Raw genomic sequence first — 23,494 nt, 5'->3', positions numbered from 1 at the left:
TATGAATTAAGAACTGGTAAGGATCATGCATCTTTGGAAGACTAGTTCTCTTTACATTATGGACTACATGTTTGTGTTGCCCCAAAATTCACACGTTGAAACCCCAATTTCCAATATGATGGTATTTAGAGGTGAGATGGCCTTTGGGAGGCAACTAGGTCATGAGGGTAGAGCACTTATGATGGGATTAGTGTCTTTTAAGAAGGGAAGGTGACCCATGTGAGGATACAGCAAGAAGGCAGCTGTCTATAACCAAAGCAGCAGACACTCACCAGACATCAGATATGCAAGTAACTTGATCTTAGACTTCTCAGCACTCAGAACTGTGAGAGGCAAATGTATGTGTTTAAGCTACGTGGTTTACAGTAGTTTGTTATAGCAGCCCAAGCAGACTAAGACAGTAGGTATGTCTTTTCTCAGTGACTTGTTTATCTTAATATTTTTCAGCAGCCTCTGTTCCTCAAAAATGGATTAGTAAACAGAAGAAACCTTTAAGGAGCAGAGTGGTAGAAGGCCATCAACAGTCATCTCAGACTCCTTGTTTTGGAAACCATGCAGGAATTGTTTCTAATAAGAATCATTCTAACCAAAAACAACTATTTACATAGTATCTCTGCATCAGTGTAGTACTTGCATTCCCTTAGTAAAGGTAAAGCTTAAAACCTGGCTTCATACTGTGTTTCCCTCTATATGGTCCCTCTTAGGAGCTGCATTTATCTTTGTCTTAGGGAATATATACCAGCCACTGACTGGATGCCATTAAAGAGATGCTTTATTTTGTCTCTGTATGATCATAGAAACGACTACCCTAGTTTCGTAATACAAGACTACCACATTATCGCTGTTTAAAAAGTCTAGGGCTAAGCACTGGAGAATTTTCGTAGGCAAATTCTTCTGTGTGGGCTGGATCATTAAACACTCCAATAAAATCTATTTCCAGGAAGAATGGACCATCCACTTTATCAGCCAGGGTGAATCCGATAGAAGAGATCTAAATTTAAAATGAGAGAAATTGATCAAAATCGCATGCACTAAATGTACTGATGTTTGTTCCTCCAGTTTCCATTCTATGAGGGGATTACTATAGCTGGGTCTTTATACTATCAGCCCTTAACAAGTATAGCATAGTTCTCATATGCTGTAGCATGTTATAAGAGGAAGTACAGGGCTACTTTTCTTTCCACATTCACCTTCCTCTCTTCCTTTAATGTGGTATCACTGAAGACTAATAAAGACAACACATGTCTAATGGAGGTTCTTGAAGGTCTCCTGAACTCTTAATACTGTCCTCTTATTTTAAAGCTAAAATAAAATGTAGGCATGCTGAAAAGACCGTAATGAAATTCTTCAGATGGGTTTGGTTCAAAGGATAGGTCCGTGTCAACATCTGTACGGGTATTACAGGGGTGGCCTTGAGTAGGAATTTCCACCTTTCATTTGCCAGCCTTCAAAAATGGACTGAACTCATCCTCACAGGAATTCTGTTTCACCAAAGATAATATAGTTCTGAGTCAAAGTAGAGGAAAATGTTACCTTATCAAGAAGAAGCTGGTGCTGGGCATCCCGGATTCTTCCTTGATTAGAGAAGAAAAATTTGGAGAAAGGAATCTGAAGAAAGAAGAAACCATTTACTTCATAGCCAAAATATAAGTAACTGAGGCCTTTGTAACTGCAATGATAAGAGTAGTAGTTTAAGTTTAATTCTCAAATTATTTAATATATGCAGTTATGACAAATGGCTAGTCATTTGGATCACAAATAATATAACTAAGAAAAAGATTAAACAACCCAATAGAAAAACGGGATGGAGAGAAACAGACACTTATAAACTGTTAGTAGGAGTGCAAATTATTCCAACTCTTAGAGGGCAGCTGGCAGTTGTCGTAGGCAGGATTCCAAGACGGTCCCCAAGATTTCCAAAGTCTAGTGTGCACCTTCTTCAACTTATTCAAACACTAATCTCAGTGTTGCTATGAAGGAGCTGCAGAAGGTCCTAAATCAGTTGACTTTTATATAAGGAAGATTATTTTCTATAGCCCTGACTTAATCACTTGAACCCGTAAAAGGGACTGACTGGTGAAAGAGTAGAAGCACGAAAGGGATCCAATGTAGGGGGAGGGGTGCCGGATTCTCAACTGACGGCTTTGAAGATTGATGGAGCTAAGTGGCAAGGAATGCAGGCAGCTTCTAGGAGCTGAGAGTGGCTCCCCAACTGACAGCCAGTGAAGAAACAGGACAACAGCCCTTCAATCACAGGAACTGAGTTTAGCTAATAACAGGAATGAGCCTGGAAGATTCTTCCCCAGAGCCTCCAGAAAGGAATATACCCCAGCTAACACCCTGATTACAACCTTATAGGGCCCTGAGCATTGAGCCCAGATCTACTGTGTCCCAACTTATGACCTACAGAACTATGAGCTAACAAATATGTTTTTGAAGTTGCTAAGTTTATGGTAAGTTTTTATGTAGCAATAGAAAACAGCACTAACAAAATCTGAAATGCCATAACTTTGACCTACCAATTTCACATTTAGGAATTTATATTTCAGATAAACTCTGACAAATACATCACGATATAGCTTTTTCTAATAGCACAACAAAAAGACCTCCACAATATATTAGTCCAAAAGTAAGATATAAGAAGTAAAACAGGAACAGAGGGATAAGTTTTACTGAACAAATGGACCCGTGGCGGGGGTGGGGGGGGGTGCCCAGATGCTATTACCGAAATGACCCCCCGCTTCCCTGAGACCCCTCGGTTGTGCGTCCTTCACCCGCCGCCCTTGGAATTATGGCTTTGAATGGCAGAGTTTGGTGAAAAGGAAAAGGAACTATTTATTCAAAAGTTATACATGTTTGATTAATGGCTAAATGTCACCCTTAAACCTCAGAATTCCTTCAAAACAACCACCAGCACACACACCGTCCTGCCTTCCCCCCTTTGCCCTGTCAGGCCAGTCAGGGGTACCGTCCTTCAGAAGAAGAAGAACAGAAGTCCGGGGCTCTGCTAGGCAGGCCTCTCGCGGGTCTCAGCACCATCTACTGCGTCGCCGCGATCTCCAGCTCTTAATCCATAACCATGTGGCACCTTCTCATGGCCCACTAGCAAGAGTCCTTTCTCCCCTCCTCCTTCCCGCGTGGTCTTCACACTGTTCCCCAGAGTCTGTGTCCCTTTCTCTGCTGTAAGCCCCTGCCTCTCCTCTCTCCTCCTTACATTCTTTATTAAGTCTATTTTAACCTTCCTGATTAGCTTTCATGATAGGCAAAATAACCCTTTTTGCAAATGAGGAATGAAGCTACCCTGTTATTGACATGCAAAATGACTCTCAATGGCCCTGCTCAAGGCTTCCATCCTCCATGGCGGCCCGCCCTGGGGTGGGGAGAATATATTTTTCTTGGACACCCCAATCTCTGGACCCCGTTACAAATACCCTTTGGCGGGGCCCTGGCTGTGCCCCGTTACATAAGCACTAGCCAGAGCATGTGCATGAGACTAACATACAGAAATGTATGTTTTTCTGATTCATGAAAAAGTAAGATATAGAAAAGATTCCAGTTTTTTTCTTAAATGCCTCAAAAAACTAATAAAATATTTACTATAGCAATTGTTAACAACCCAAGTGACTATCAATACAGGATTCATTCAATCAACAATAGGATATCTGCCCTGGCCCTGACCTGTGTGGCTCAGTTTGTTGAATGTCGTCCCACATACTAAAAGGTGGCTGGTTCAATTTCCAGGCAGGGCACATGCCTGGGTTACAGGTTCAGTCCCCAGTCAAGGTGCATACGGAAGGTAACTAATTGATGTTTCCTTTCTTCTCATTCCCCCTCCTTTCACCTTTAAAAAAAAACGTTTAATTTTTTTTAAATCAAATATGAAAAAACAAAACAATGGGATATCCACATAACAAATATAAAAAAAAGATGAAAAATAACTCCATGTAGTGATATGGAAGCTCTCCAGTACCTAAATTTTAAAAATATAAATAGGTACAGAAGATGCACAAAGAATGCAATTTTTCTTTAAATTTTTTAAAAGATTTTATTTAGAGAGGGGAAAGGAGAAAAAAGAGGGAGAGAAACATCGATGGTGTGAGAGATACACTGATAGGTTTCCTCTCACATGCCCCCTACTGGGGACCTGGCCCACAACCCAGGCTTGTGCCCTGACGGGGAATCGAACTGGCAATGCTTTGGTACACAGGCTGGCATTCAATCCACTCAGCCACACCAGTCAGGTGTTAAGGGAGCCTTTCCCCTAAGTTAGGGATATCAGCTTAGTAGAGTTGCCTTGAAGAGGTGATACAGCAGAAACTTAAAAAAGAAACATCTACTTAGGCACAAAGCAGAGATGTACCCACGACTTAACATGCACCTGGTCATATTCGTATCAAAAATATTTTCTGGTTAGTAGACTAATATTTATATTAATCAAAGAAAAAGTCAATTATGTAAATCTTGCCCCAAGTCCTCTTCATTTCCTTCCCACACCTTCCAATAGAGAATAAAAAATAAAAAATAATAAAACTACAATGTAACCATGATCTCAAAAGTCATAATTTTATATTCAGTAAAGACTTGTGCTGTTACCTTGATCTCCTGCCAATAGGGCCCCCCACGGGTGAACATGAAGTAACTGTACATCTGATTCTTCCTCTGGATTATATCTGTGTCCTCCCTGATATTCACCATCCAAGGCCGACCATCTCCACGGACACGGAGATACAGAGTGTTGAACTGGGACCAATCATAAGATCTCTTTATGTCAAAAGAGCCCTAATGTACAGAAAGGAAAGTTAATTTCACTTCATTTTCCACTGTTAGCAGAGTGTGAGTCATCACCTTTTGTAGCAACAAGAGGACCCACTAGCCATTTTTCTTTTTCAGCTTTATTACCATAAGGAAGCAGATAATACTTCCTTACTAACATAGTTATATGTTTCTAAGGTAATTTCAAGACACGAATGACCCAGGACAGTATTTACATGCGTAGGCACTCACTTGTGTCACTGAATGGAAAAGAATTACTGTTATGTACTTTCCCTGGTCCAATGGAGCGATGGCTCCTGCATAGGCCATTTGATGACAACAGCCTTCACACAAATTAAAAAACTATGAAAGAGTTCAAGTTTTAAAATTGATATTTTATAACAACAGCTACCATTCATTGAAAACTTATGTTAAATTTGCAAAATTTAATCCTCACAACAGCCCTATGAGATAGGTACGATCATTGTACTCCATTTTATAGATGAAGAAACTGAGCACTCAGAAAGTGACAAATCCAGTACTCTTTAACCCCAAAATCTGTGTTCTTAACAACTATCTATACTGTCTCTCTTTCAAAGTGGAATTTAGTGTTAATTTCCAAAGGAGCTTATTTATAGCAATCTCAGAGATAATCTGATTTCAAGAAAACTAGTGTGCAGATATGAACTATTATTTATTAGCTGTATAATTTTGGACAAGTTCCTAAATCTCCTCAAGCCCCAGTTTCCTCATTTGTAAAATTGGAATGATCATACCTTAAAATGTTGTTGTGAGGAATAAAAGGGACAATGCATATAAGCTAATCAGCACAAGGACGGGCAGAGTATACTTAATAAACATTATCAATATTTTCCATTACTCCACAGTGCATATCTAGCCATAGAATTATTTTCTACTATGGACTGATTAAATCCATTTTGTAGGTTTCAGGGCCCGAAAAAAAAAATCCTGTATGCATAGTTTGATGCTTTTGAAAGAATACCTACCTTTCTTGTTCATTATCTGGAGAGAACCTAATACTGCTCCTAACATTTGTCTTTCTCTTTACAGCACAATATCCAAGGGGCTGTGGCCAAGGCCAGGCATGGAAACCTGTCCAGGGCAGCCCTGAAAAAATATCCTGTCAGCAAATTTGCAAAAAGCCATACGCCAGTGGCAAAATAAATGAACTGACCTAAGTAACTTTAAAAATAGTGCTCTGACTGGAAACTGTAAGGCTGAAGAAGTTGTATTCTAGTTGGTAAAGTTGTCTCACAGGGTTATGGGTTAAAAATTCTGAAACTGCTTTACATGTATATTGGGGTTAAAGTAGTAAGTGAATGGATTTTAAATGATGGGAGATGTTTCTCACTGTTTTACAGATAAGCAAGAAGGGGAAGGCTAGAATGAACCATATAGTACTGAATCTTAGAGCATTAGTATGAACTCATATTTAGCTTAATATGGACATAGAAATAATTACAAACATGTGTTTCCACAGGTTGTTAGGTGTACATACACTTCCTAGCTATGTCTACTGAGATGTCCTGGACTTAATGTCAACCCAGTAGCAACAAGCACACACAATACCCAGATCTTGGTTTTTAATATTGTTCTCCATAAAAAAGGAACCAGGGCTCCTTCAAGAAATGGCTTATTATAGCGTTGGGACAAGGAAAATACAAGATGAGCCAGAACATCTTGAAGAGCCAAAAAGTGCTCAAAAAACAAAAGGATGGAGGCCGATCAAAGGGAGAGGAGCCAACCTGAAAGAGCTCCCAATTGCCAAAGCTGGAACAATTTGAGCAACAAAATAAACAACATACTATTGGATTATAATCCAAAATGTGAGTTCATACTAAATGAATAGTGTGAGAGAAGAAACAAATCTTCCTTTCTGAAGAATCCCAAATAACTTATGTATATACTGCACTTTCCAGGAGATACAACTTAACCCCACACCCTTCCTGTCTTGGAAGTAGGGTGCATATAGTGACTTGCTTCCAAAGAATATGGTATAGAAGGAAGAAAAAAGTAACTGAATGATGGAATAACCTAACAAATGCTACCTTGACCAGGTGATCAAGGCTAACGTATCAGTGGTAAGTCATGCTGCTAAGCATGTACATTTCATATGATGTGATGAGGATACTTAAACTGTGTCATTCTTCCTGAAAACCCAGAACTCCAGTCTAACCAGGAGGAAAAAAACATCAGAAAATCCCAAATTGAGGGTCATTCTACAAAATACCTGATCAGTATTTCTCAAATCCTCATGAAAAGTAAGAAAAGAAACTGGCACAGACCAGAGAAGACTAAGGAAACATGATTAATAGATGTAACGAGGGATCCTGGATGGGATTCTGGATCAAAAAAACAGTATTAGTGGAAAAACTAGTAAAATCCAAATAGAGTCTGGAATTATTTAATAGTAATGTACCAATGTTGGTTTCGTAGTTGTGACAAATATACTATAGCAATGTAAGATGGTAACAACTGGAGAAGCTAGGTAAGAGCAATATAGGAACTCTGTACTACTTTGCAATTTTTCTGTAAAACTATAAAACTACCCTAAAATTGTTAATTAAAAAAGAAAAAGCCACAAGCTGATCCTACATCAACTCTAAGGAACCCCTGGCCATTACAGGGTCTGTGGTCTACGTCAGAGGAAATACAAACATCCCCAGACCATCGTTCAATTGTCTAACCTCTCAGGGCTCCCCAAACATAAGAATGCCCCACTCTGGCCCAAAGTGATGCCTAGAAACGATTAGACCCTCCTCACGAACCACCTCCCCTCCTTCAGCTTTACACTTGTGCGAAGTAGTTATTTAACCCCATACAAGATGAGATGCTACGTGTTTTCATTTTCAGAAACAAAAGCTCTTGGTTACATTTCATGCCACAATGAAGTTCACCCCAGTTCACTACAAAACTCAGGTTCCTGGGCCTAACCTACCCTTGGAACCCTGGATATCATTGCACAGTACCCACTGCGACCACTCTCCCCGTCCTGAGGCGCCACAGAGCTCAGGGTTCCATACAGCAGTGCACTTTGGTTATTCTTGCCCATTTTCAGGAACACTTCACTTCTGCCTCCAATTGTCTTATCCGAAGTCACTGTCCAATTATCCAAATCTTCTTTTCCACGGAACTGCCAGACTACTTTGGCTTGTTCCATCAAGACCTCATGCAGAGGGCGGCCTTCAGGCCCTATCCAATGATTCACGATATCATCCTTCAAACGCCTAAAATGGTCTTTTATTTCATCTTTGATTGCTTTATCAAAACTAACTTCAGGCTTCTCCTCAGGAGAAGTTATATCCAAAGCAACTTCTCTCTGGTGATCTCCTTGTAAACCCCCTTCAGTGTTCCTTTGAGCGGAAGTTTTGCCAGGAGTAGCCACTGGTTTCTGAAGACTACTGGAACAATAGTCTGCAAAGCGAGTATTCAAAAATGGACATGAGGCATCACTTAGCTTCAGGCATTTTCTAAGACTGTCAGTGCGATTCATCAATTTGTGAACCAAAGCCATGGTAAGAAAAAGTCAGAATGTAAATTATCCCTAGGCTACCAAGGAAAGAAGCTTCAGCAAATAGCCCAATTCAACCTATAATAGAAGAGACATTGAAGAGTTACCAGTATAGCAAAAAATACATCACAATTTCAAATTCAACATGGATCATGTATTGTGAAATTCATGAACTTATTTCCTAATTCTATAAGCATTTACCCAGGGCTAACTATGAGAACATTGGTTGCACTGCACATAATGCATCCCACTGCCTTGTAAAAAAATACCAGAATGAATTTAAACACAGGTTCCCTTCATGGAATTTATAATCAACCCAAAAATAATTCAAGTATGTGTTTCATAAGATTGTATCAATTTTTAAAAATATTTTATTTATTTTTAGAAAGAGGGAAAGGTAGAAAGAGAGGGAGAGAAATATGGATGTGAGAGAGAAATATCAATTAGTTGCCTATCATGTACCCCCAGTCAGAGACCTGGCCTGCAACCCAGGCATGTGCCCTGACCGGGAAGCGATCTGGCAACCTTTCAGTTTGTGGGACGACACCCAACCCACTGAGCCACGCCAGTCAGAGTGAGATTGTGTCAACTTTAAAACAAACTTTTATGCTCGGTTTTGTTTGTTTGTTTGTTTTGGGGGGTGTTGCTTTCATTTTTTTGTTTGTTTTTTGGTGACTCCACCAGGATTGGATTTTTAAAGAAATAACTGGTTTCTAAAATAAAGTATTTAACTAATTCACTCCGGGACATAGGCTAACTGACATATTAGCACTTCATTTAAAAAAGAGGGGGACTTACAGTATACATTGAATATGGAGTTAGAAAACTTGGACTTAGCACCTGGATCTGCCCTATACCTGGCTCTGCCCTCTTATTGGGCTGTGAGTACTGTGAATATTGACAATCTCATGTGGCTAAACTTAACAAAGCTACCCACAGGTAAAACAGTTGATGTTTTGAGATCTCTGTTTCCTTGGGGGTAAGGCTGTGTTAACACCTCCCCTACCTACCTTAAAGGAGTCTTCTGAAGATCAGATGCAATGGTGGCTATACGAGGGGTCTCTGATACAGTAAGTCTAACAAGATTCTTCATGTCTAACAAGCTCCTAGTCCAAGGCTCACACTTTGAGTAACGGCTTTGACTATCAATCACTATTTGAGCTCCTGAAAGATAGAAACTAAACAACAGTAGCACTAAAATACCATCCAATTTAAATACCATTCTTAATATTTTCAAGTCACTTCAACATATATTATCTCATTAATGCATGTATGACTCCTGTAAGACAAGGCAGGCAGATATTTCCCTTCTCTAGCAAACAGACACAAATTGGTTAAATGACTTGCCTAAGCTCACAATGCTAATGGTAAAGAAGCAAGAACCAGACCACTAGCCTGAAGTCCTTCCACTTGATGCTGCTGCCTCCCTATATGTAAAGGATTAGCAATATAACTTCTATAGCTCTAGTAAAATAATAACTTTGCTCTTAGCAGCAACATATAATAAGTGCTGGCAGGAAGTACAGCCAGAACCAGGAAGACTAAATAGTCCCCTCTCCTACTTGTTCCAACTACCTCTAAAATATGTAATAAAATATGTAATGCCAATTCCTTTGTCTTTGTCCTGTCCTGGCCCTAGCAATCAGGAGAGAGGAAAAATAAAAACGGAAACTTACCCACCAGTCAAAACACTATACTGAATGAGAAACTAAATGGAACACTGAAAACTTAAAAGGAAAAAAAAAAGCCTCTACAATGCCAAAATCCAATTCACCTGCCTCAGTTGCCTGAGAGTCTACATCAAAATGACACCCAGGCTATTTTAATTACAACATAAGACTAGTCGTACTTTCTAGAACGCCCGTCCTCCCTCACTCCCCGCATCAGGTGAATCAGTACCCTCCCTCTCCTAGGTAGCTGCACCCTGCTCCCTGCCTCCAGGCATGCAACCCCTATCTCATCCCACCATTCAGCATCTCGGAGAGCCTAAATACAAAACTAACATTTAAGATCTCTGATTAAAACCCTTCGGAGGCTCCCTCATGGTCTTAAAAATAAAGCCCAACTTTTTCCACAGGGTCTACAAGACTCCTCAAGACCTAGCCTCTGCTCACCTCTCCAGCCTCACCTGTAGTCACACCAGCTCTGTGCTCTAATCAGAGCACACTTGTGGTTCGACAAGCACCACTCAGGACTCCCTCTCTGAACTTCGGGCCTTGGCCCATTGCTGCTCTTGGCCAGGAATGCCCTCTACTGATTTTGCCTGGCTAATTTATCCTTTGGAACTCAACTCAGATATCCTCCAAGAACCCTTCCTTGACTACTCAACTCCACCAAAACCCACATCCCTCTGATGTGTTCTCACATTTTGGGATTTCACTTTCCCTGCTACAGTTTACTGACAATGTCACTCATCAGTCTTACCCGCCAGCCTGGAAATGTCTTCAGGGAACAGATTATCTTCATTTTGGCACTTCCAACTCTCAGGGTGGTGTCAGGGATGCAGAAGGCTTCTGATATTGTTGAAGAAATAATTTCTCCACTTCCACCACCAGTGTTGTGGTTCAATGCTTTATTGTTTCTTATTGGGACTATTGTAATTCTCCTAACAAACGGTTTCTCAAACTTTTAAGTACCTGTGAATAATCTGGCAATTTTGTTAAAATGCAGATTCTCATTTATTAGGTATAGAATGGTGCCTGAGATTCTGCATTTCTAACAAGCTCCCAGACAATTCCCTTATTATTGGCTCATAGAATACCCTTTAAATAGCAAAGTCCTACCACATCTCCCTGACTTTGATCTCCCTCCAGTTTACCCTTTGCCTGACAAAACGGGTATCTTAAAATGTGATGGCCCCTTAGAATAATGCAGCAATTTCCCCCAGAAATTCAAACTCCTAAAATGATACACAAGGCCCTCCAAAATGTGCCCAATTCCCTGACCTAACTTCTCCTTATGCCCATGGGCAATACCCTCAGCTCTATTAAAACCAGCGTAATAGTATCTGAAAACAGGAAAAAACCCAAAACTGTTCAAACCACAAAAGTACCAACAAACAATCTACTAACCTGGCTAATATGACTGCTGTATCTTGACCAGTCATGGCATTAGCCTTACTCCAGACAGGTAAGATTCTCTCCTAGGTGGTATTTAAGAGAATCATAGAATTACCCCTACCTCCTGACTACTTTCCCCAAAATCACTTAGCACAAGCCTAAATCCAATACAGTCATGTACAAATAATGTTTCAGTCAACTACTGGGTTGGGCAAAAAGTTTGGTTTTTTTTCCATATGATGGCTCTAGTAGCGCTTAGTTGTCTTCAACTTCATTTGAGACAATTTTGTTATATTGTGCCAGCTGTCATATCAACTGTGCATTTAAAAAGTTATCAAAATTGATGAATTTTTGTGTAGCCATTTTAACATTGAAGACAGAATAAAATACACATTTTCAGTGTATTATGCTTTATTATTTCAAGAAAGGTAAAAGCACAACTGAAACACAAGAAAAGATTTGTGCAGTGTATGGAGAGCGTACTGTGACTGACTGAACATGTCAAAAGTGGTTTGCAATGTTTCATACTGGAGATTTTTCACTGAACAACGCTCCATGGTCAGATGGGTAGACTTCTTGAAGTCGATAGCAATTAAATTGAGACATTAATTGAGAATAATCAATGTTATATCATGCAGGAGACAGCTGACATACTCAAAATACCTGAATCAATGAAGTTATTGGTGAAAATTAAAAATATGTATTTTATTCTACAGAAAACTAAACGGACTTTTTGGCCAACCCAACAAAAACCAAGAATACAAAGGTGGTCCCATAAGTAAGACTATAACGGATCTGAAAAATTCCTATCACCTAGTGACATCATAGCCATCCTAATGTCAGTGTCATAGTACAGCACATTGCTCACATGTTTGTGGTAATGCAGGTGTAAACAAACCCACTGTGCTTCCATCATATAAAAGTATAGCACATACAATTACATATGGTACCTAATACCTGATAATGATAATAAACTACTGTTACTGGTTTCTTTATTTACTATACTATACTTTTTTGTCATTAGAGTGTACTCTACTTGTGTAAAAAACAAAACAAAAACAAGTCTGCCATAAAACTGTATGCTATGCTACACCATCAGCAGCCTATTACCTCTTGTGTTTACCACACCTCTTGATTGCATCATTTTTTCTTGTGGTTGATTTAATCTTGTGTTGTTTTGTACGGTAACATACTATACAGACTTGTAGGGTAGAAGCATCAGGCTATAGCATATGGCCTAGGTGTATAGCAGGCTATACCATCTAGGTTTATGTAAGTGCATTCTATAACATTCAAACAATGACAAAATCACCTACTGTTGCATTTCTCAGAATGTATTCGTTGTTAAGTGATGCATGTCTGTAACAAATCCCTTCTATCACCCTCTTACTGAGATTCCCCATGGTTTCCCATGATGTGTGTTCTCCTTCACTACAAGGAGTAATAAACCCAACTTTCGGGGCAACAGGCATGTTCCTGGTGGCCTCCGACTGTGGACAACATTGACATTGCTCCTCCTGTATAGTCTCCTAAGAACCTGTGCATACCTCACAATCCTCAAGAGTCTAGTATTAGACTCTTGCTTTTATCTACCTACTAGCCTGACCCCCTTAATCTCAGAAACTATGGCTTGAATATAGCTGATGCTCAATGATGTTTGGTGAATAAATGAAAACCATGCAAACAATGTTTTCACATGAATTAAAAATAGAAGAAAAGTGTCCTGGCTGGTGTGGCTCAGTGGATTGAGTGCCAGCCTGAGAAGCAAGGGGTCGCTGGTTTGATTCCCAGTCAGGGCACACGCCTGGGTTGGGGGCTGGGTCCCCAGTTGGGAGTCTTGCAAGAAGCAACCAAACAATGGATCTCTCCCTCTCTTCCTCCCTTCCTCTTTCTCTAAGAGTAAATAAATAAAACCTTTTCTAAAAAACAGAAGAAAACCAGGAAAGATAAAAAGTTGATCTGATGTCCAGGCATCATAGGTAATATTTAAGTTTCCCTCACTGACAGTACTTAAATGAGTTAATCTCTACATACACAGGAACTTGGGAAACAACTGATATACCCATAAAATGAAATTTGTAGTCATAAAAATGATTCTCCTGAACCCCATACATAGCCTTCAGGAAGTGGCAAATAAGAAGGAATCAAAATTGCATATATGCTAACATTACAAGTCTAAAAATGCACAGAAAAAAATATTTGGGCAGGGGTGGGGAATTCAAGTCTTAAAGCCTCATGTAGGATGATGAGATTGAGTAATATTCACCCTATTTTCCAAACCCTCTGTAGTATTACTTCTCTAATAATACTTTAATTTTAAATGTTTTGTTTCATAGTTTTACCAATAAAGTCAAACCCATTAACCGATGATCCAACTCGAAGGGGGGGGGGGGGGGCTTTTGAAGGCGATATAACCCACACAGTGAAATGGGGCAGTGTGCCAGAAACTGTTCTACGTGTATTTTCACTGACTCCTCCCAACAGCCCCGATAGAGATACTATTATTATTTCAATTACATAGACAGAAAACGAATGTTCCAAAATAAAACTGCCCGAGGTCATACAGCTAGTAAGTGGCAAAACTCTCTTGGACCCTGGCGTTAAGCTCTCGGTCCGAGTCGGGGAGCGGTCAGGGCCATGCTGCAGTGAAGTGGTCCCCTCACCCCTCACCTGCTCCGGTTGTGTAGCCCTCGCACGTCCCGGAACCACGGACCGAGGCTAAAGCCTCCACCGGAGCTGAGAAGGGGCTTCCGTCCGGGTCCCCAGCTTTTCCCGACCGGGTAATCCACGTTCCCCGTGTAAGTCCATCTGCTTTCACAATCCGGCGCCAAACCAGGCGTTTTGATAGAGTTCCGGCCCAATGAGGAGGCTTTGGAATAGTAACGAGGACCCCCAAGCCAGGCGACCTGAAGCTTTTCATCGACTAGTGTTCTAAAGAGTCTGGCTTCCACCACTCCTGATATTTCCTACCCTTTTATTTATTTTTTTTAAAGAAAGAGAGAATTTAGACAAGTTATTCGGCTCTTCTTCCTGCATCCCCTCTTCTGGCTGCAAATTCCAGCCCCATATTTCAAATAGGACCCTGATATTACTAAAGTTCCTTCGCCCAGAGGCGCTAGAGTCCCCTCGCGCCCCATCGCCCGGCAGCCGCCCAAGAGCTATAGTCTCAGAGGACTGGTTCTGCTGGAAGTGCCCCGGAGGAAATCTTTGGTGACCCAGCACGCACCAGGACAGCAGGCGGTCCTACTAGCGGTTTCCCTATCCCGCCGGGTGGGGTCGCCCACTCCGCAGTGCTTCTATTATTATCTTGTGCACACCTCTGTTAAAGGACTTTCAACATTGTATCTTAATTATTCATTTACTTCTCACTTCTTCCAACACACTGTAAACTTCTTGGGTCCAGGCTGTGTTCTTCCTGTCCTCAGCACCTAGCATAGTGCTAGCAGAATTGAGGGTTGAGCTTGAAGGAGAATTGTAGCCCCTGACAGTCAACTCCAGGGTTGGGAAAATACCTCACCAAATATAATTGCCTTTTCCAAGTGTCCTTCACCACCCGTTTCCACGCCACCACCTCTTACTACTTGAAATTCTGCTTTGATTTCTCTAGTCTCTACACCTGTCTAACTCTCCTACCTCCTCCAACCGTCCCTAGCTGCATCCTTCACTGACTCCTCTTTCTCTTCCAACAACTTTAGATAGGGTTGTCTCCAAAACCCAGACTGCACCTTCCTCTTTTCTAGTTTCAGATATGAGTTATCTAGAGACTGTGAGAATCTCTTTCGCTAGACCCCTGTAAGCATTTCAAACCTCTTCATAGCACTTCCAGCAGTGGGATATACCACTAGCATCTCAAATTCAGTATGTCGAAAGCTGAACTATCATATTTACCTCCTCTATCATCCCTATTTCTGTAAATGACCACATCCTCTTAAACTGGAAATCCTTGGCCTATCCTTGACTTCTCTTCCTAAGACCTCCTCTCACCCACCCTAAATCCTACGGAGCTCTCTTTGCTGTCTTTGATCTTTTGCTCCTTCTCTCCAAACCCAGTGAAACCCAGATAGTAACTGCTCTCATACAACTTACATTCAGTCTACTAACTGCCCCACTCTGGACACAACAGTTTGTCTACTTACATTTTAAAATGAGGCACCCAAGCTAACAACCATACTCCTTTGGCTCATGTCCCACTACATAAATTCTAAACCCACTGTAATATCCTACTCCATCTATAATACTCACATTTATCCTCAATTTCTCATCCAAGCTGATATCTGCCTAAACCACACTGAATTCTCCTCATAACAGAGTATTTTCTCTGTTCAGCATTCCTCCCTCTTTGGCATCAGGTAAGTTTGGTCTCAGATGTTTACAAGACTCCCCCGACTTCAGCTGATTGGTCCAGTGATAAGCACTTGGTCTGCACTGGGCCAATCAGGTTATTCCCAGGAATTTTCTGAACTAAAACTGGGAAGAGCCCTTTTAGTCCTAGTGGCTCTTGTGGAGCTCCTGACCTACCTGCTCATATTGTGAAGAAAATTGGTTTCCAGCAAGATAAAATAAAGGTTCTGAGAGAGGCAGGAATGGGAAGATAAAATAAGATTCAGTCAGCATTTATTCTGCCAGTGCGAGTTGTTCCTGAGGCTCAGTTGCAACAATTGTCTTGTCATGGCTTGGCTATTGAATCTTCCCTTGACTTCCAAGCACCAATAAATTCCCTTTACCTAAATTAATCTGACTTGGGCTTCTATCACTTGCAACCAATAGATCCTAATTGATACATTGACTGCACCTATTCAAAACACACCTTAAATCCCATGTTCTCCTTAAAAACTTTCCCAAATGCATCTATCTCATAATGATTGCTCCCCTTCTGACATCCTATAATTGATTTTTTTTTTCCTTAGAGAAAGAGAGGAATGGAGAGAGTGAGAGAAACACCAACTTGTTGTTCTGCCCATTTATGCATTCATTGGTTGCTTCTTGTACATTGGTTGCTTCTTGAACCTGCAACCTTGGTGTATGGGGACGACCCTTTAACCAACTGAATTACCTGGCCAGGGCCTGACATCCTATAATATTTATTCTTTATGCTATACACATGGACAATTATGTTCAAATGAAAACTAGATTATAAACTTGACTACACTGCTTGTTCATTGTTTTATTTATAAGCCTTTTCAACAGGAGGGTAAAAACCTTGAAGGTAGTGATTTTGTCATATACTTTAAAATATGTCTTCTACATAACCCACACAAATTTAGACACTCAAGAGGCCAAAGGACAAATTTCATGAAAAACTTTTGCAAGCGGTGTAGTGACACAGGCCAACAAAACAACACTGCCAGAGTTCAGGCAGGAGACAATATGATTCAGCAATTTCGTATCTTGACGGAGTCCCTTCAGAGTTTAAGGATGATTAGGCAATGATCCAGGCAAAGCAAATAAATGATTTAGAAAAGGAAATGACCTCATGGGAATTTGGAGTCGTGGTGGGGTCACTAGAGATTGGGGGTTAGTTCTCTACCCTGCTGATCCAGGAACTTGGTTGTATCTATTTACTTAGAGGATTACTTCATGCCAAGCAACCTCACAGGAGGAGAAATGACAAACAGAATGACCATTTATTTACCTACAACTGAAAATGGGCCTGATTTGAGATTCAAGGCCATCTATTCAGGACAGTCCCTCCTGACAGGGAAGCCCACCTTGCAGTCCAGACAGATGAGTGAGGTCACCTAATTAGAAAGAGCTGGCAATGCTTAAAGGGATTTTCTCATTAAACAAAATGAATCATCTATCCTTTTTGGGATATTTCTACCTGCAGCTCTCAGGTCAAGCATTTTGTGAAGTCACTTGAATAAATATCTGGACACACACATGTTCTTTTTCTGTGGCTCAGGACTTAGTCTACTCCAGGCAGGTAAAACCCCAATCCATCCTCCACCAGTATCACTTGACACTGAGGCAATTTTATTCTCCCTTATAGTTACAATCACAGCACCCTCCTGGCTTGGATTTGGGAACAACCTGCTACATTTGCCACACCATTACAAATATTCTCAACCTGAATTGCCTTTGGCTAACCCTCACTGGCCAAGCTACAAGAATTGGACAGACTTAATAGCTTCAGTTCCTGATTGGCATTTCCTAACCTGGTCCTCATATTCAGCTGTTGAGCCTTGTGAAGAAAACTACTTATTGATTCCTGATACTTGTTTTTTCATTCATTTTATTGTAATATTTAGTTGGACACATGAATAAGCTTACATTTCCCAGCTTCCTTTGCAGCTACCAAAGGGAGTGGAAATGTCATGCGATTCCTTAAAAGACAGATGGCACATGTCTTCCCCCTCTTTCATTTTGCTTTCACATTACTTCCTAGAACATGGAAATGGCAGTTAAAACTCCATCTTTTTTTAAAATTTTATTTATTGATTTGAGAGAGAGATAGAGGAAGGAAGGGAGAGAGACAGAGAGAGAACATTAATTTGTTGTTCCACTTATTTATGCATTCATTGGTTGCTTCTTGTATGTGCCCTGACCAGAGCTTGAACCTAGAAATTTGGCATATTGAGACAATCTTCTTACCAATTGAGCTACCTGGCCAAGGCCCAAGACTGGATCTTGAACCATGAGGTTAAGGGCGACCTCCTGCAGTAGCATAAAATAGGGAGGAGACTGGGACCTTGAGGACTTTGTGAATCAGAGCAGCTAAAATAGCCCTGAATTGCCTACATCTAGGCTTGAACTTTAACATGAAAAATACACTTTTTCCCTATTTAAGTCATTGCTTGTGTGGGTTTATCACCCACTATGTCCCTAATTCAAAATAATATATCCCAGTTTGTGCAACTATCTCTAAGTATACAGCTTGACCAACTTTTAAAATTGTAACAGAAATAGAATATCTAGGTAGACCCAGTGGAAAATACAGACAAATATGTAGAAACCTCCTAAACTCACGGAACTTTCTGTGATGATGGCATTGTTCCATATCAGTTCCATATATTAGTATTCTATATGGTAGCTACTAGCCACATGCAGCAATTAAGCACTTGAAATATGGCTAGTATCATTGAGGAATTGAATTTTTAATTTTATTTAATTTTAGCTAATTTAAGTTTAAATAGCCACATGTGGCTAGTGGCTACCATACTGGACAGTGTAGTCCTAGATAATGGAGAGAAAACTCTGAATTACTCCTGAATTGGTCAGCATGTGAAAGCCAGAGCTTAAAATGATCTGAAAAGTAGGATTAAGTCAAGTATAATTTTCTGCCACAGATTAAGCCACAGAAGATTCAGGTAATATTGGCTTGAATGGTTTTAACCAGTAGGGTATTACTCAGCATTTTGTGTCCCTTGTCCCCTAAATGTGGGGTTTCTCAAGATTTAGTCCTGAAGTCTTTGTACCCTTTTGAGTTTTCACCACTTCTACTACTTCATTGCGACCTCATTTAGCGTTCAATCTGCTTTATGTTCTCACACAAGATTAGTACTTCCATTTTGAAATGAAGCCACCTGTTTTAACTCCAACTGCCTGTGCAAATGCCTGTGTAATGTATCTGGTGGGAAACATTTCTGAGCAAGTCAAGTATTCTGAGGATCACCTGGTGTGAAAAGCGACACCCAGTCTGCAGAATTTGCAGTCAAACTGGCAAATTTCCCTATTAGAATATGAAAATGTATTCCACCCTATGAGGGAACGCTGAGGCCTAGAGATTTGGCAAAATTAATGAGCTGAGCACAGGGAACAATTCGTATCCTGGATTCAAAGCTAAAGTATAAGTGGAAGGCCCTGGTTGGGTAGGTCAGCTGGTTAGAACATTGTATCTAGACACCAAGGTTGTGGGTTCAATCCCTGGTCAGGGCATATACAAAAATCAACCAATGGATGCATAAATAAATGGAACAACAAATTGGTATCTCTCTTTCTCTCCCTCTCTCTAAAATTAATAGATAAAATTTAGAAAATAAAGTTTAGGCACTACTATAAAAAAGAAAAGAGTAAGTAGAAGATGAACTAGGACCTATAATTTCAGAAGCATGGCTCTTATAGTGAGCATTTCCTCTCCTTTTAATACCATGTCCCCAAATATTGTTTTGAAACCATTTCTCCTCCATTCTCAGACACATGATTTGGATGGGATTAACTCCAAATCCAACTCCAAGGTTTGCCCTACCCGGCTTCATTCAATTGGTACAGCCCATCCCTTTGACTCCAGAGACTGGTACAGTAATTGACAACTCACTCAGTCAGTGCCAAGGAGTTACCGGGGCTTTCTAGGAAGAAGCAGCTTCCTCCTTCTTCCTTGGAGGCTCCTTAGACAGATCCTCTATCTTTCCCTCAGTAATTTGGTGGGAGAATATGAGCCATTTTGCAACCACAATGAGAGAACCTAAAGCTGCCTTGGTGAGCGGAGTGGAACCCCAAGGATTAAGGCAGAGCCAAGAACAGAAAGAAAGTAGGCTCCTTTTTATATCATTTGAGCTGCTGAGTCAAGCCTTCCTAAAGCCAGACCTGCTTCTGGACTTTTCAGTCATGGAAGCCAATAGATGCTTTTGTTTAAGCCAATGTAAGTTAGTTGAGTTTGCTACTTGCAGCCAAAAGCATCCTAAGTGGAAGGCCTGTGCAAAGAATAGAACATGATTATAGCCAGAGGAGAAACATTTTTACTTTCCTTTTCTTTTTATAATCCTTACCTGCAGATATGTTTATTAATTTTAGAGAGAGAAAGGGAGAGAGAGAAAAACATTCATGTAAGAGAGAAACATCAATTGGTTGTCTCCCGTACACGACCCGACCAGGGATTGAACCCCCAATCTAGGATGTGCCCTGACCAGAGATTGAACCTGCAATCTTTTTGGTGTACAGGACAACGTTCCAGCCATTTGAGCCACCTGGCCAGGGCCACATTTTTACTTTTTTTCATACAAAAGAGATGTGTTAAAAGGAAGGAGCCAGCAGAAAAAGATTGAAGACATGGAAGAGAAGAGCAATAATCAATAGAGTAATACTTCTGAGAAGTACAAATAACAGAATATAGGACATAGGAGGAGCTTTAGATAGAAGTAAATGCCCCGCAGTATCTGGGGCAAAGTAGGCATTCAATGAACATTTAAGCGCATAATGATTCAAAATCTTCTGAAAACTACGTATTGACAACTTGTTTATAGAAGGCTGCATTCTTCTGCATTTTGAATCTACCCAGGTCATTCCCAGTGGGTCATCCTAACTTCAGCTTTTGAAATGTTTTGTTATCATGTGCATGTACTGCTCATTTAGGGAAACAAAAGGCATAGAAAAGGTCCCAGATCCTGAACCCCTTACATAATTTTTTAAAAATACATTTTTTAACTTTATTATTGACACTATTACAGATGTTCCTTTCATTGCGCCCCCCCGCCCCGCCCTGTTTGCCCACCTCCGCCCAGCTCTGGCTTTCCTTTCCCTCCGGCCATCACCACATTGTTGTCTGTGTCCATGGGTTCTGCCTATGTTCTTTGGCTGATCCCTTTCCCTTTTTTCATTCACTTCCCCCTTCTTCCTCCCCTGTCAGTCTTATTTCAGGAAACATCAGGCATAGAAACAAAGTCCCTGATCCTGAACCCTTTACATGGTTTTTTGATTATTTCTCTGTGTCCAGAATAGCGTTTTTCAAAATGATACCACCCCATACACTTGAGGAATTACTATTGGTGTCTGTTAAAAATACAAATTCCTCACCTACTAAGTAAGACTGCATTTTAACAAGCTCCTGGCTGCTCCTCAGTAAAGCTCAAGAACCATTGTATTATGTGCCTGGCACAGGACAGGTGCTTAATTGAATGTCTGACACATGAATGTTTAAATCAGGGGATTCTTTGCTGCTAAATAAGCCCCAAGATAGGCTTTTGATAAAGCAAGAATTTAAATTCTGGGAATCGCTTGTTAGTGGCTGAAAGTACATTACAATCAGTTGTGCTATATGTCTCAAGTAATGAGTAATTAATTACACTTAAATATCAAAGTTAGCAAATAATTAACTTATAAAAATAAATTTAAAGATATGTTATCCCTATGGCAACATCCCTTTCATTCCTTGGCATCCTGACGTGCTTTCTTGAGTACTTTTTTCAACATTTTAAAAATCCTTATCTGAGGATATATTGATTGATTTTATAGATGAAGGGAAAGAGAAACATTGATTGGTTGCCTTCCGTACACACTCCAAGGGGGGATTGAAACTGCAGCCTAGGTATGTGCCCTGAGCAGGGATGAACTCGTAATCTTTTTTTTGCTGTATAGGACAGTGCTCCAACCAAGTCCCCCGGCCAGGGCGTTGGTACTCTTTGACTAGAGAGGACATTTTAGAGTATGTGCGTATAGACAGCATCTGTTATGTGTACTGTTATAAACCACAGAGCTATAATGAGAGAGGCCAGAGAGAGGACTGACCTTACATTTTCAAATTAGTTCCCACTTACAAAGAAGAAACAGTAAGTACAAGGAAACCCATGTTTCCTATTTATTTTTTAAGAGATTTTATTTATTTATTTTTAGAGAGGGGGGAGGGAAACATCAATGTGAGAGAAACATCAATCACTTGCCTCATATGACCTTGACCAGGAGGGAGCCGCAACCCAGGCATGTGCCTTGACAGGGAATCCAACTGGTGACCTTTCCTTCTGTGGGATGATACTCCAACCAACTGAGCCACAACAGTCAGGGCCCCATGTTTCCCATTTAATACAAATTCAACATGTACAACTTAGTCACAGAGCCCACGCCTATGGTGGCAGATATTACCCTGTGGTTACACACAGTGCTTTCGCAGACTCCCTTGGGCAGCGCTGGCCTGAGTTAAGGCAGTCCTTCAATGCTAGGAGAAGCTACCTTACAGGCTAATACGTGTTGCATGATCCCATTTTTAGGTTTGCTTGCATGTGTTCTCCAAAATATCCAGAACAATAAACACCGAACTGGTCATAGGTCTTATACCTGCAGAGTGAGATTGAGAGAGAAAGGGAGTGAGGGCTTCCTTTTTACGTATTTGGATTTTTTTTTCTTTTCTTTTTTTGGTGGTGGTGGTGGTGGTGGGTGGTGATGATGGGGGATGGGGGGTGGGGGTTGGTGGGGGGGGTGCTATGTATTTGGATTATTTACAATAGACATGTATTAATTTTGTATTTTAAAAACCAAATTTAGAAGAGCTGGGAGTGATTGGAACATGACCCACATGATCACCAACTCTCCGAATTACATTTTACTCAAAGGAACAGAACCTAGAAACATGTGTGGCCTCTCCTGGTGTCCAAAAAGGCATTTGTTGGGTGAATAAAGAGCCTAGAGAAGACCTCAAAAGAAACTCTGGCTTTAAGCTCTTCCTCCAATGCAGTGGGAGTTTACCTTCTTCCTCTCCTTTTAATTTCATCTTTTCCTTATTTCCCTCCCCTTTTTACTCTTCTTTTTAATTCTTTTGAAAGAAAGAAAAAGAAAGAAAGAAAGAAGCAAGGAAAGAGAAAGAAAGAAAAGGCATAGTATAGCAAAGGAGTTTGACCATGCCACTTTCTGGTAAGGAACCACAGAAGTACATGAGAATAGTGGGTAGAAAAATATTACTCCATTCATACAATGGGCATTAGGGGATGCTTTTAGGCTGAGAGTCACCCAGTCCAAAACAGAGAAGTAAGAAAGCAATAGGGGATAAAGAGGCAGGGCCGTCCAAGAAAATTATGGTATTATGCTGAAGGGGAACATGAACTCAGTTTCCAACCTATTGCTTCGCTTTCTTCAAAGTCTGGATGCTCAGTTCATTATTGAAAGGTGATCAGACTCTGGCAAACAAGTTCCTACTAACCAAAGGCAGAGGGAGTGATTTATAGGATTGACCAACAATTTACCATTAGAAGGATGTTTGCTAAGAATATTTATGTCAAGGAAACAATAGTCTCTTTCCAGGAGGGAGAGCCTTCTTGGATTAGGGGACTGCTTGGAGAACAGGGCTTCGGAGATAGATTTGGAGGCTGGTAAGCGCTATTTTCTCTGAACTGTGGAAGTGGCATATCGTTCTCTCCCAGGCTCTCCCAGGCGACGTAGCCAGGGTGATGGACAGGGCATGCCAGCTGCTCAAGGCCCCTCTCCTGCAGCACTGGAGACCCACTAGGAA

General features: G+C 40.7%; 1 protein-coding gene across 2 annotated transcripts; it reads right to left on the bottom strand.

The window, feature by feature from the left end:
- Positions 1-754: 754 nt before the first annotated feature.
- Positions 755-14,118, bottom strand: NDUFAF1 (NADH:ubiquinone oxidoreductase complex assembly factor 1). Of its 2 annotated transcripts, none has more exons than XM_054565121.1 (5): positions 14,014-14,118; positions 7,712-8,362; positions 4,594-4,779; positions 1,534-1,608; positions 755-991 (listed from the first exon to the last, which is right to left on the bottom strand). In XM_054565121.1, exons 2-5 carry the CDS (start codon positions 8,285-8,287, stop codon positions 836-838), a joined length of 993 nt encoding a protein of 330 aa, XP_054421096.1. In that variant the 5' UTR covers positions 8,288-8,362; positions 14,014-14,118; the 3' UTR covers positions 755-835. The 2 variants fall into 2 exon arrangements, with proteins under 2 accessions (XP_054421096.1, XP_054421097.1); XM_054565122.1 differs by lacking the exon at positions 14,014-14,118 and adding an exon at positions 10,709-10,725.
- Positions 14,119-23,494: the final 9,376 nt, after the last annotated feature.

This window comes from Pteronotus mesoamericanus, unplaced genomic scaffold (genome assembly GCF_021234165.1).
Source record: "Pteronotus mesoamericanus isolate MK-2021 breed Mesoamerican mustached bat unplaced genomic scaffold, CSHL_Meso_final contig_164, whole genome shotgun sequence".
NCBI classification, from domain to species: domain Eukaryota; kingdom Metazoa; phylum Chordata; class Mammalia; order Chiroptera; family Mormoopidae; genus Pteronotus; species Pteronotus mesoamericanus.
The sequence above is the reverse complement of the archived record's forward strand: the minus strand, read 5'-3'. Positions and strand labels throughout refer to the sequence as shown.